Raw genomic sequence first — 14,748 nt, 5'->3', positions numbered from 1 at the left:
ACCATTCCACTTTGAAATCTACAGTACTCTCCACTAATAAGCATATTGACTTTTATAACTGAATAAAGGGAATGAAAGTATAACATGTACAAGAAGGATCTCTTACGAGGATAAATGGTAAAGGCAGGCAAAAGGGTACAAAAGTTCACAGTAAGAGCTCTGGTATTAGGCACACCTGAGTTCAAATCTGACCTCTCCCTTTACTAAATGAGTGAACTTGGTTCTGCTAAATACTCATATTGGACAGTACTTTTTTCATCCATGGAATGAGGATTGACATGTACACACTGCTGCTGATGCTGCTGCTGCTAAGTCGCTTCAGTAGTGTCTGACTCTATGCGACCCTATAGACGGCAGCCCACCAGGCTCCCCTGTCCCTGGGATTCTCTAGGCAAGAACACTGGAGTGGCTTGCCATTACCTTCTCCAACGCATGAAAGTGAAAAGTGAAAGTGAAGTCGCTCAGTCATGTCTGACTCTTCGTGATCCCATGGACTACAGCCTACCAGGTTCCTCCATCCATGGGATTTTCCAGGCAAGAGTACTGGAGTGGGGTGCCATTGCCTTCTCTGATGTACACACTACTATATATAAAATAGTTAACCGACAAGGATCTACTGTATAGCACAGGAAACTCTGCTCCATACTCTGTAGTACTCTAAATGGGAAAAGAATCTGGAAAAAAAATAGACACATGTGTATATATAACTGAATCACTCTGCTGTATAGCTGAAAGTAACACAACACTGTTAATCAACTATACTCCAATATAAAATAAAAATTTTTAAAAAATACAATTGACTTCATAGAACACCTATCAAGGTTCTGAGTTAACATGTGTGAATTGTTACACCAAACATGACATATACCAGTCAACCAATAAATATTAGTCAATGTTAATATAAAGAAATGAAAAAAGAACCTATAGGAAACAAGGAAAAGAGATCAGATCTTTCAAATGGTGAAATTAGGGACAGGAGGAGTTTTTAATGACTGAAAAAGATAATTTGTGAAAAATAATAAATATTTTTTAAAGATAGTAGTAATTTTATATAATATGGCACTAATATGGGATAAAGTATATTTATACATTTTATAAGAAATAATATCAATCAGCAATGAATACATAAGAGCTTATTAGGGAATCTTGGAATAATCGGTCATAAATTTATAATCATTTGAAATTCAAGTTACAGAGGATAGCCATGCCAAAAGTTAAAAACAGAAATTTCTACATGTCACTGAATAATATATGATTTTGACTGCAGAAAATCAGATATTTTATTATTAAAGCTTTATATGGAAATACTGTATTAATTCATATATGAATATGCTTCCTGCTCAACTAGAGTATATCCTGTCTTTCTAAACTATAAAATCTCCTAAGAAAAATGTCTCCACTGGAAGTATCTGATAGAATTCTCAGCTTAGAGTAGGTACAAAATAAACACACTTTACCTGTGAACTTGCCCAACACCAAATCAATAGCCTACTTCATACAAATACAAACACTAGGGGAGCAATAGTCGCAGATGCGAAAAGCCAAATACAGAGACCCAGGCATTCTCTTTTCCTTCGAATTTGATCCCCTGGAGGAGGGATCAACTAAAATTGGAAACATTATTACTTCAACTTCATGAATTAATTGGCCATCTATTATCTAGTACTAGTAATGAGATTATGAAAAATTCCCTTAAAACTTTTCAGAATAAATACACCCATGTGAATAATTTTATTATTCAATTTAATTATTTTATGTGCATTTCATAGAATTATGCTTCTTAAGTGAAAACTTTAAGTTTCAAGACAGTTTATACCTGCAAAGTTTTAAGTATCAACTGTTTGAGCATCCGTTTTTCTAATTTTTTCTTAGCTACTTAAGAACACAAACATTAACTCACCAGGCGTTATGAACAATACTTACGGAAACCATTTCATAGTAGCACATTAGAATCTCAGGGATAATGGATCATAATCCATTCACATTTCATATTCTAAACAACCCCTGAAATAGTCTATGAATAAATATATTGCACCCAGAGGAAATGGATCATTACTTGAAGTGCATCCATTAATTTTATTACTTGTATACAGTGCATAACAGACTGTTAGAATAATTTTAATTGTGTACCACCTTCCATGCAAGTACTTCAAAACTGTCACTTAAAGTGAAGTATTCCTCATCAAGTATATTCATCATTAGCCATGAAACCAGGGTAGAATACAAAACCTGTGTTTTCAGAGCTCTTGAGTTAGAAGAATATTTGGAGTGAAAACTTAAAATAAAGTTGCTAATAGTCTCCTGTTTTTGTTGCATATTAAGTGAGGGTCATTACAAATCCATTTGGCATTTAATATAACAGCCTAAAATGTAGTTGAAACTTAATCAGAGTCCATGAAAATAAGGTCTGAGTATTATAGACTAATTCTAGGGTGTTTTCTGATGACATTAACTTTTATACAACTGCCACATCATCTTGTTTTAAAAAATAATAGCTTTAAAAAATAGATTGGGCATAAAATTCATGTCCTTAATAAATCTAATATATAAATTTACAAATATAACTTTTTTTTCATTTCTTCTTTTTCTAAACAGCACTGAATTATCATAGGAAAAAAGTCAGATCTCTACTGGTATTTGCTTTTGTGACTAATTTTCCACAACGGTGACCTCTTTAATTTCCTCCCTTCACACACTACACTCACAGACTCACAGAGACACACACAGACACACATACTAGGAACCGAGTCTCTTCCTTTGGAGATTAAAGTTAAGCAAAGAAAAATGTGTCTGTCAATTAACAACATTTATTGAGTGTGAACTCTGTGTAGACCATTATCCCAAGTGTCACGTGGAAAAACAGGAAACATAAATCAAGCTGCCCAGTACTCAGGAAAGAATAAGAGAAGAGGAAATGAGTACAACCGTGGAAAGCTACTCATTCATGATGGAGGGGCTGGACCGCTGCAAACAGTACCATTTCCATGCCCCATTGATATACAGAGCAGCTACAAAATCACTTTCCATTAAAATATACAATTAGAATAGTTATTGCCTCTGAAAATACTTCACAGTGATGTGAAAAGATAATGAGAGGTTTGCCTTTGAGGTGAGTCAAACGGACCCTAATGCTTGCCCTTACCCATCTGACAAAGTTTTGCCCAAATTCAAATGACATCATTCATTTTAAAGTATTTAATGAACTATAAACCAAAATACTAAAAATACTGTTCCATACTTAATATTATGGATAAGAGGAGCCCTTGTCTGTGTAATTATGATACTTAGCAGACTTACTATTAGGTTTTACCTTAAACACTATAATCTAACACTCATGGGATGATGGTTTTGAAATGTTCTTTTAGTCTAATATACTAATAATTACTACTTTTATTTAAACATTTCCTTAATGTGATTGTCTTCAGGCTCTTAACTAACACATAGAAAATTACAATTAGAAATTGAAAGTGAAGCACAATTTAATGTAGAAAACACTACTAACCCTATTAGATAATTATAGGATCTCCTCTGCAAACTGTGGTAAAACCATTTTAAGTTTTTAAATGAATGTTTTGATGCAACATTTTGGTAATTTCAATATTAATAAAGGAAAATAATTTAACAAAACCAGGGTCTTTTTTTGTTATATCTGACTGAAAAAGAGACTAAATATTTGATGCAAGAACATTATTTTACAAAAAGAAAAATGAAGTCTAATGCTAAACAGATAAAAATGAAGTAAGCATATTTTTAGGCATAAAACTGTTCTAGACTGTCCTGAGGTCCCATAATCTCATTCAAACAATGAAAAGCTTTTGCTCTGAAGTTATGCAAATGAGTTAAAAAGCTGTTCAAAATAAAATATTTGAAACCTATATTTATTAATAATCTATATTACTGATATAATAGCAAGATACTTGATATTTAATAAATAAAATTTTATTAAATTTTAATTAGTTTATATCATTTTGTGTTTAAATTAATATAAAAATAAACATTAAAGAGGGTCCATATTGTATATTGTTTTAATTTCAATAAATAAAAATCTGGAAATTCCCCTTCTCAGAATATCACAATTACAGGAAACATAAGTAGATCACTAGGTACCCAATTTCATTTCCCACTTACTCTCATTAAAGTTCTAGGATGTGAATAATTTATAGAGACTAAGGCTATGATACTAATCTTATATAGGGGCAATAAACTTCATAAAGATTCTATCTGTGAAAAATTTCTCCAAGAGGAAGAGCTCTCCACCATTCAACACTATAACACTATCCCCCATACTTATCTGATCACCTGATTTTGATACAGGAGCAATAAATTCAATGTTAATTAAAAGAAAGAGTTAAATAGATAAATCAAAGTTGTATCAAAATTCCATGTCAAAATCCCAGAAATTAACATTTTATATAATATTCTCCCTTTTAGTATCACTGTAGCCTCCTTTTTTAGTCCATTATGAGCATGAAGATCCTTTATAGTCTTCTAAAAGAACTGATACACTTAACAGGAAAATGTTCATGTATAGCTTTGATGTATACAAATAATTTATGCAAACTTTTTGATTTAAAAAAAGGTCCCAAATGAATTAATAAGAATCTCTTACTGAATTCCTGCATATTATTTAAGTATACATCATTCTATGGAAAAATTCACAATATAGTTGATATTAAAACTCAAAATATTTAATAGCAACTGTATTATAATATTCTGCTTATAACGCTTGGCATTTGATAAGATGCAGCCAAAATGAAATTATCTTCTAATTGATCATAATTTCTATTTAACCCTGCAAAACTAAACATGTGTTATGAGAAAGAGTGTTTTCAGGACATACAATTGATTTTTAGTACAACTTTGCAACATCAAATGAAAACAGTTTCTTCTATATTGGCATCGTGGCAATAATCTCTGTATTTTTAACCATTTTGAGACACTACCTCACTCCCTGTTTCTCAGCGCCTTTCTTAAATTCATTCGGTAAATGCCTTCAGGACTAACAGATACTTTTTCTTTTGCATTTCTTAAGTGGTACCAAAAATTCATGCTTTCAGTAGATACTTAGAAATGGCCAAAACTGATTTGGAAATATGTTTGGAAATATACCATTTGGGGTCAAAACTGATGTAAACTATAAGCATTGAGGAATCTTTTTTTGCATGTCTTAGAGTTTCATTCTGAAGGAAAAAGAGTTCCAAAATCATTCTAGATACTTTAAACACGCTCTAATCTTATGATAAATTATTTTATGTAAAAAATTCAGTTTCCTATGTGTGTGTATATATATATACATATATATACACACACATATATAGTTATGGAATGCTTTCTTTAAAATATAATAGCTATATTTATGCTTATCTCCATACATATTTTAAACTATGAATATATGTTAAGTGTTGCTATCATGGGGAATCAAACATTTAATGTATATATATTTGCATTACTTGGATACAGTTATAACATCATATAAGAATGATCTGCCTTTATCTTAAATTTTAAGGACAAGACATGTGGTTAAAGGAATAGATATTTACATGGGACCATAAATGAAGTACCATGATTCAGCTCTCTTTTTCCTTTCTATAAATAAAAAGCAAGGATGCATGTGTTTTATATGGTTATGAATTTTATTACACTCCATAGTCACACTTGAGAAAGGAAATTCTTAACTTGCAAATTTAAGAGCTTTACTGAAATAACTGTTGAGAAATCTGGTTTAGAGAAACTTGTGTGTCTTTCAACTTCATGAACCACATCAGTATACTCTAGCATTTGGTTCTATGTTGGTAGAGCAACTGCAATTTAGGATTGGGGGTTCCTCTGATATATACCTAGAAAGGTACTCCAAGCACTTACTGCATGTCTGGCTTAACTCAACTTGCACAATTGCTTAAAATAAATACTAAGCAACTTCTTCTGTGAAAGACAAAAAGGAATAAAATGATAAGTTAGAATCTTTGAGTGTACTTTTTAGTAATTATGTAAATTGTTTGATTGAATGGAGCAAAGTAGAACAACCTATGCTCTATTTATAGCTCAAATCTGAAATTAATCATGTATCACCTACACCAAATAGTCATTAACAGAACACATGAGAAGCTTAAAATTTGGTCAATATAGTCATCCAATGAGGAATGTCTCAAATCACACCCCCTATCCCTTACTGCTCTTTGCACTGTACAGAAATTAGAATTTTCCTTAAGAAGTGTTATTATTTTCTGACTGAAATTACCAATGTCATTATCTCAATTACTGCCTTAATTTTGCTTTGCTAAATAGAATTTAATCGGCCAATTAATATTTATTAAAGACCTAGTATAGATCATGATTTTTCTTCGTGCTTCCAAAATTTTGAGCTATGAGGGCAATAATCTAGAAAATTATGTTATCACTAATCATATGATCATTTTTAACCTGTGCATGTGTGTTCAGTCGCTTCAGTAGTGTGTGACTCTGTGTGACCCTATGAACTGTAGCCTGACAGGCTCCTCTGTTCATGGGATTCTCCAAGGCAAGAATACTGGACTGGGTTGCTATACCCTCCTCCAGGGTATCTTCTGGACCCAGGGATTGAACCTGTGGCATCTCCTGCATCTTCTGCTTTGTAGACAGATTCTTTACTGCTGAGTCACCTGGTAAGCCCTTTAACCCTGCATATCACTTCAATTTAAAAACATCATTACTTTAATTTCTAAAATTTTAACTTATTTTTTTTAGTTAATCATTCAGTCATGTCTCAGTCTTTGCAGCCCCATGGACTGTAGCCCACCAGGCTTCTCTGTCCATGGGATTTCCCAGGCAAGATATTGGAGTGGGTTGCCATTTCCTTCTCCAGGGGATCCTCCCGACCCAGGGATCAAACTCGCATCTCTTAAGTCTCCTGTATTAACAGGTGGGTTCTATTTTTTGAGTAATTCAGTGTATACTACTATCAGATAATCTGAATTAAGGTCTGCTTTGTATTTGATTATGAACCAAGGCCATTTAAAGTAGAGACCATGTAAAAGTATAGATTTTATATCAGTTTATAAAAACGAAAAAGTGATAATGCAGTTACCAGGGGGAAATTATATAACAGTATAAGGATATTTTTAGATCATATAATTTTATGTAATATGAATATGCTGTTGTCAAACTCATCAGTTAAACTGCCCAGCAAACATATATCTAAACAACTATATTTTTCATATTTTGCATCTTCTATATATTCTTTAACTTGTTAACCCAACCATCAGCTGTCATATTTGCTTGCTTTTATTTTTAACCAAATATAGTCATGGGGCCCATTAGAAGGAGAGAATGAATTGATTTCCTAGGAATATCATTGAATTTTTTAATGCCAACGTGGCAATTAAAGCAAAAATAATTCAAACACAGAATTTATGCCTCAGAATGCAGGCAGGTACTGGAAAAAGCTGACATGCCTAACAAAAACATTTGTTACATTTGGTTTTATATTCTTATAAACATATTCTTTAAAAAATAACCTTGTTTGGAAATAGCATTATAGGGACAGGGGAGCCTGGCAGGCTACAGTCCATGGAGTCGCAAAGAGTCAGACACGAATGAGCGACTAAGCACATACACACACTGATTTTCATAAACTACTTACACCTAGAAATGAATATGGTAGTATAACAATGACAACTGGAAAGAACTTTGTTTATAATCGACATCAATAGCATTTTGCTCAGACAGCTTTTGGGGTACCAAGTGTTAGCAAAAATTAATTTTAATTCATTTAAAATTTGTTTTGTTACCTTTGTACTTTTACCTCACTCAAAATAATTGAAGTTAAAAAAAAAAAGGTCCCCAGAGGAGACCTTTTTTTTTCAAATAAGTTAAAAAATGAAAACAACACAGAAAATGTCAAATATATTATTAGCAAATAGGTATGGGAAAAATATATTCCAAAATTATTTTAAATCTGATTATAATCACTTTACATATATCATATGATTGCTTACATTTCCATTTATTTCTGCAAATCTTGTTTTCTTAAATCATTTGGACAAATGTAAGCAGACTTTGCACTAAAATTGATTTCTCGGCAACAGACTAATAAAATATTCTACCACATCTCATTTTCTTCCATTCGACTCAAAGTTGAATTTCCTCAAATAATTTGCTTTGCATTAAGAAACAACAATAAAAAGCTCACACACTCACTTTAAATTTTCATTCAGGAAGTGCTTGTCTGATATAATTCAGCTGATAAATATGAACCTATGTGTTTATCAAATCCCTAAGAAGATTATCTAAATCAACTCCGTGTAATTACCATTCACCATCTGTTCCACCAGGGCCTGAGCTGATCTGCTGGCATCTTGCAGTTTTCTGAACTTCTCGGCTTTTTCTCGCTCTATGGCCTGCAGCATGATAGCAAAGGTGAGTATTCAGTACAAGGATTGTGAAACTACACAGTAATTATAACTTCTACTTGCCCTTTCAAACCTTAAGATATTTCACTCTGTCAGTTTATCATGAGAATCTAAAGATATTTTTCTCAAGTTCTTGGCAATAGATGCATCAAAATGGCAATGAAGCACAAGTCATTTTCATACTGAGTTGTTTCTTAAACAAATAAAAATAAGATGTCTACTGTTAACATTTTTTATCTAATAGTTTCTGAGGTATTATAAGTTAAGACTGCCCCCGCAAAAGGAACCAAAGTCAAATCATAACAAACCATGAAACAGTAAACTGTTAGATCATTAAAGTGGAATTTACCTTTTAAAAATACACCACTGAAATTGTTCCTAATAACATCAGTATATATTCTTTATTAAAAATAAAACAGAAAATTCAATAAGTATACACAATGGGAAAAAGTATACTAGCATAAAACATTTAGTGGAAAAAACCCATATTTTTCTAAATATAAGACTGCACGCTAATTTTTCTAAAATTGTCAAAGTACTTCCATTTCAAGGAAAAAGAAATTGAGTTTCATAAAGCTTCCTAAATCCCTTTGCTCATTTCTCCTAACCAAAGTTAACTTTTAAACAACAGAAACACAGTTACTTAACGAAATGTAGTATTTGATACTGTTGAACTTAGCAAATAATGTCTCTACAGAGACATCAATTCTAAGCTATCATGCAGTAGAACTATATTACTATAGTCATTAAAAAGCTATAGCTGTAACAATGTTATGTGTCCTGAAACTATCTGCAGAAAAAACAAGCTATAATACATTAAACATGTAATCAGAGTAGTACTTCTATGATTTAATAGTCACCTTATACAAAGATTTCACTTGAGTTTGTGGCAGCAGGTTTTTATACATCAGACTGTTTTGTAAAGCTTTTAGATTTACAGGCATTTAAACAAATATTCCAGATTTTAATATTGGAGTACACGTGGGAAGCATATAATAGATACATGCACACTCTGAGGAGCATTGTTCAATAGAACTTTCAGCAAGAATAGACAGAGTTTCTATCTGCATCCCACTAGCCACATGTGTTTGTTTACTGAGTGCTTGAAACATGGCAAGTACAACTGGGTATATTAAATTTTAATTTAATCCAAGTTGACTTACATTTTAAAAGCTACAATGTGTCAACTATAATTACAGAGTGAAGATCTAGTGTCTTCCCTCTGAAAGCAAAGAGTTAAAGACAGACACACAGATCTAGATATGCAGACATAAGTATAGATACAAACAATATGGCAACACTAAAAATACTTTCAGATAAGTAAGTAATCATCTAAATTTGACAATTCTCCAAGCATATCAAATGCTGGGAATGCTCATAAAATAATCCATATATTTTTAAATATTTTAAAAGATTCTCCAATTTAAAGAAGTAGTCACAAGTGAATAGAGTTCTTTAAATTTACTTTAAAAAGAGTTCCATGAACTAGGATTCTTGGATTCAAGGTCAAAGAGAGCAAAATTCTGAAAGAGCTGATAGATAATAGAATACATCTGATCAGGAAAAATGTAACATACATTAAAACTAATCAAAATTTAGAAAAGTGAAATAAAATACTATAAAATGTCAGTCCTTTTTATAAAAGTATTTATAGCCTAGCTGGAATATAAACACTTTAAATTATGACATCAAGGGCAGCAAATGAGAACACAGTTTCATGTAATTGGTACCAAAACTCCAAAGGTTATAGAAACATTTTAGTATCTTGGATTCTACTTGAAAATTTCTAAGTACATCGACTGTGGCGCTTGGGGATTTATATGTTCCCAGGATCCCATACCAATTAGCAGGTGAAACTTCTGGGTTATCTTGAAAGTCAGTTTCACAAAGACATTACTGAATTGTTTACAAAAGCATGTGCACAACCATTGAAGGTTCTAGCTTGCTACTTGAACTGAAAAGTCCATGAAAATAAAGGAGCCACAATACACTGTTAAAGATAAGAACCTAGACGAACCTCTAAAATTCACATTTTCTTAATTCTCAACTTTTGTCTTAATTGCCATATGTTTCCTAATACTTTAAATTTATTCTCTATTAAAAGATAAATGGTCTTTGCAAAGGACTCAGAGAAAAGAGAAAAATAAGCATATTCTAAGTAAATATATGACATTCAAATACTCCCAGCTACAGCAGGATTTGAGGTGTCTCAAATTTTAACTACATCAGGTCAAAAAAAAAGAGAAAATAAACACTCATACTATAACAAAATGACAACAAGGACAATAAGAACAAACTGTGTTCTTCAACAGTTTTAGAATTATCATTTTCTATCAGAGTGGCCTCTATTTTATCTACATTGAGTTTTTTTAATATATGAAATTATATAAAGAGTAGAATCAGAATACCATGTTGCCTTTATATAATGAAAATAAATTATTAATGGCCTTCTAAATGTCATGATCATAATCTCTTTATTCTAAGCATCTAATGGAATAATCAATTAGTAATTCTAACAGAGAGACAAAGAATTGAATATCTTGGAGGCAATATTTGAGCTTAAATAAACCTTGCTTGGTTAGCCACATTATTCCAATTGTTCTAATTTATGTAACAATAACCAGCATCATCACTACAACAAAATAATAATCTCTGGAGTGGTACTATCACTCTCCTATTTTGACAGAGGAGGAAAGCGAGACACACAGAAATCTGTGAAAGATTTGAAAACAGTGACATAACCATGAGAAAAAATGGAGTGCCTAACCCTGTGTACCAAATTACTGTGTATGTACATTATTTTATATGTGTTTCATAGTAATTCTATCAGATAGAATCAGCATTATTTTCTCCTATTTTACACAAGATAAAACTGAGCACCAATAAGATTATCAAATATCCAAGATCACAGAGGTAAAGGGAATTCCTTGGTGGTGCAATGGTTAGGACATGGTGCTTCCATTGTGGGTGCGCAGATTTGATCCTTGGTCAAGGAACTAAGATCCCACAAGCTGCCTGGCATGGTCAAAAACAAACCACCACCACCAACAACAACAACAAAAAATCACAGAAGTAGAAAGCTTTAGACCCCTGATGATCTAATTACAGTTAAGGTCTCTTTCAAACACACTCTGCTGCTTCTAGGGGTATTTCAATGAAGATGAATCAAACAGATTTGAACAGATGTGATTCCAACTCACAGTAAAGATAACCTGATAGTTTGGATGTCATCAGAGATGGTATTCAAAATATTAATGCAGCATGGGCACCAAGGTATCAGAAGGAATGCCTGGTCACTTGATATGTACACTGACAGTCTATAAGCTGACTGGCAACAGTGTACAGCCCAATTACTATACTCCACGGGCGATGTATAGTCCATGAAAACTGAGTAACTAAGGCATAGAGATACAGGTTTAAGAAGCCAATTAATAGCCTCTTCATATTTGTCTATGTTTACATGATACCTGAGTTCTGATAAGTTATATCACTTTAAAGAGGAATATTGGAAAATAAAGAGAAATACTGGCACAAATGTGCCTTGAGAAGTATGAAGATGTTAGTGAAGAGTCCAACAACTTTCATTTCATACAAAGCTATAGATGGTTGACTAAAAATAAAATGAAAAAATTTAGGGTAGCAAAGAGACAGGAATGAAGGTAATCAAAAGTTTGAAGTCATTCTGTTCTCAGTTGGTTCGAAGGCTGTCCCCACTGCTTTCTGCTGTTTGACACTCAGAAAGTGTCACTGGTTGATTTTCAGTCAACTTACTTATCAGGATAATTTGGTTCAGAGCAGTCCTCTTCTTGGGAATACTGATGTGGCTTCCTAGACTATGAGCACACACTTCCTCCCACCTCAAAGACTGCCTTTACTAAGTCTGCCATGCTGGTTCCTCATCTCCCAGACCTCTACACTTAGCATGTTCTCAGACCCATCTATATTTACATTCGTTCAGTCCAATGACTTTCCATCACTCTTGACTCTTTATCTCAAACCCCACAGGCAATCCATCAGAAAATCCTACTGACTCACCTCAAAACACAGCCAGAAAGTGATGTTGCAACTGTATTCACTACTACTGCACTAGTCAAAAGACCCCCATCATCTCTCACGAGTCTGGATGTTTCAGAATAACCTACTAAATGGTATTTCTACTCCTGCCTTTGCCCCCTAATGATACATTCTCAACAGAGATGACAGAGAAAGCCAACCCACTCTCTAGAAGTTCCCTTCTCACACAGAGCAAAAGCTCAAAGCCTAACCATGTCACCCAACCTTCATCTCCCTCCCCTCTCTGACCTCTTCTGTTACTCAACACCTTGATATTTCAGCCCCAGACATAGTGTTTGTTACTCTCTCATCCTCTAGGCACTCTCTTACCTCCTCCGTCTGTACATTTACCCTTCTCTCTGCCTTAAATGCTCCAGTCTTGGCTATGTGACCATTCTTCACTACCTTTAACTCTTTATTAAATGGTACCTTCCCAGTGAGGCTTTCAACTGCCACTCTATCTAAACACACACATACTTCTTAGCTCTCTTCCTACTTCATTTTCATCTTTGGCATTTATCAGTAACATCCTGTATTAATCTGCTTAATTTCCATCTTCCCCACAGGCATATCAACTGTAGATCATGTATACTTATGCATTCCCTTCTTTGTGCTACCTCCAGTGCCTAGAACAGGGTCTGGAATACGGTAGATGCATAAAAATGTGAGGTCTACCGTAGCATAACACCTCCATATACAATGTTATGGTCTCTACCACCTACCCTCAGTTCAAAATCTCTAAGAAGGTGTACATACATAACAAATCCTGGTAGCTATACATACAGTGGTCAAACAACCATCCCAGGGGTTTAGGGGCTATAAGCTCTGAAAAGTAAAGCTGGATTCAGTTTAAAGTCTCCTGGAAACTTTAGGTTAGATTGAGAGTTGTGCACAACAATTCTCTCTCCAACAGAAATGTTATGAAGTTCTGATAACAGGAATAAACAATGGCTCACACAGAAAACAAAGAGTACTATGTAAAGTTCACCAAGTCAAAACAATAGAATCTCACCTTGGTACTTGCAATATAATGAAGAAAATAACATATTAAAAAAAAAAAAAGAGCTGAGTATAAACTCCTGACAACAGCCTACCAAACAAAATTCAGAAAACATTTTTGGCATCTTCGCTAAGATATCCTGGACTCCAGGAAAACGTGACATAAAATTATGAGACTAGACAATGCTGAATTTAATAGAAATTAAATGAAAGAGCAAGGCAACAGAGACACCAATCTCATAAGGATCACGATCCTAAATTCTTACTGCAGACTCTAAAATGGAGAACTGATACTGAACAAAAGACAAAGGAATGTTTCTTGACTGTGATACTAATCAGGATTCTTTGGACTCAGTAGTAATTCCATTTGGCAAGTAGAGAGTATCATATTTTCAAGTACTCTAATTAAGTTATTCCTGAATTTTCAGACTGCAAAAACTTTGGCTATGCTGGCATGTGGGAATGTTTTGTTACCCACTAGAGAATAAGTGTAACAACATTTTAGTGGTCTCAAAAATTCTGGAGATTACTTTTTTCTCAGATTTTCTCAAATGTTTCAGCATCTTCTTACTCTTTCTTCCTCTTCCATGGTTCTAAATCAATCAATCAGTCAGTCTCTTTCTTTCCCTCTTTCTCCCTCCCTCTTACACACACACACACACACATATATTTTTACACATAAATATATGGGCTTCCCTGGTGGCTCAGTAGGTAAAGAATCTGCCTGCCATGCAGGAGACCTGGGTTTGTTCCCTGGGTCGGGAAGATCCCCTGGAGAAGAAATGGCAACCCACTCCAGCATTCTTGCCTGGGAAATCTCATGGACAGAGGAGCCTGGAGGGCTACAGTCCATGGCGTTACAAGAGTTGAATACAGCTTAGTGACTAAATAAAAACATTAGAGAGATGCTGGTAAAAAAGAGGACATGTAGTATACAGAAAAGAGAAGTTTAGTAGTTCTTCAATAAGCTGATTAAAAACACTTGCAACCTCTTGTCCTCCTTCTTACCAGCATCTCTTTAGTGTGTGTGTGTGTGTGTGTATAAACTTTCCCCTTGTTTTAAGGCCAAGAGCATCATCTGAATGTTAAGGATGATTTTCTTACATATATTTCATCTTCAATGTTAGTCCAAATATCTATAGTTAGCTTTTAGCCCTCACTATTATACAGAATATGAAAGGCTCCAATATTCTTCTTGCCAGGTACAGTGCTTCTTGTAACATTAAGTATTGATAACTAAACAACCTTATTCATGAAATCATGTCTGCCCTTGACATATGAGCTTTTTCTAATCTTTCTTCCTGTAGAG

General features: G+C 33.6%; 1 protein-coding gene across 6 annotated transcripts in view; it reads right to left on the bottom strand.

Annotated features, from left to right (window-relative positions):
- The window catches only part of DMD (dystrophin), a 2,254,125-nt gene that overhangs the window by 1,466,266 nt on the left and 773,111 nt on the right, over positions 1 to 14,748 (bottom strand). For all 6 annotated transcript variants that reach the window (XM_040266338.1, XM_040266336.1, XM_040266334.1 and 3 more), the window contains one exon: positions 8,288 to 8,375. In XM_040266338.1, coding sequence (XP_040122272.1) covers positions 8,288 to 8,375 — 88 coding nt within the window. The remainder of the gene's footprint in view (positions 1 to 8,287; positions 8,376 to 14,748) is intronic.

Source organism: Oryx dammah, unplaced genomic scaffold, assembly GCF_014754425.2.
Source record: "Oryx dammah isolate SB20612 unplaced genomic scaffold, SCBI_Odam_1.1 HiC_scaffold_23, whole genome shotgun sequence".
In the NCBI taxonomy this organism is placed as follows: domain Eukaryota; kingdom Metazoa; phylum Chordata; class Mammalia; order Artiodactyla; family Bovidae; genus Oryx; species Oryx dammah.
This window is presented reverse-complemented; position numbering and strand designations above follow the sequence as displayed.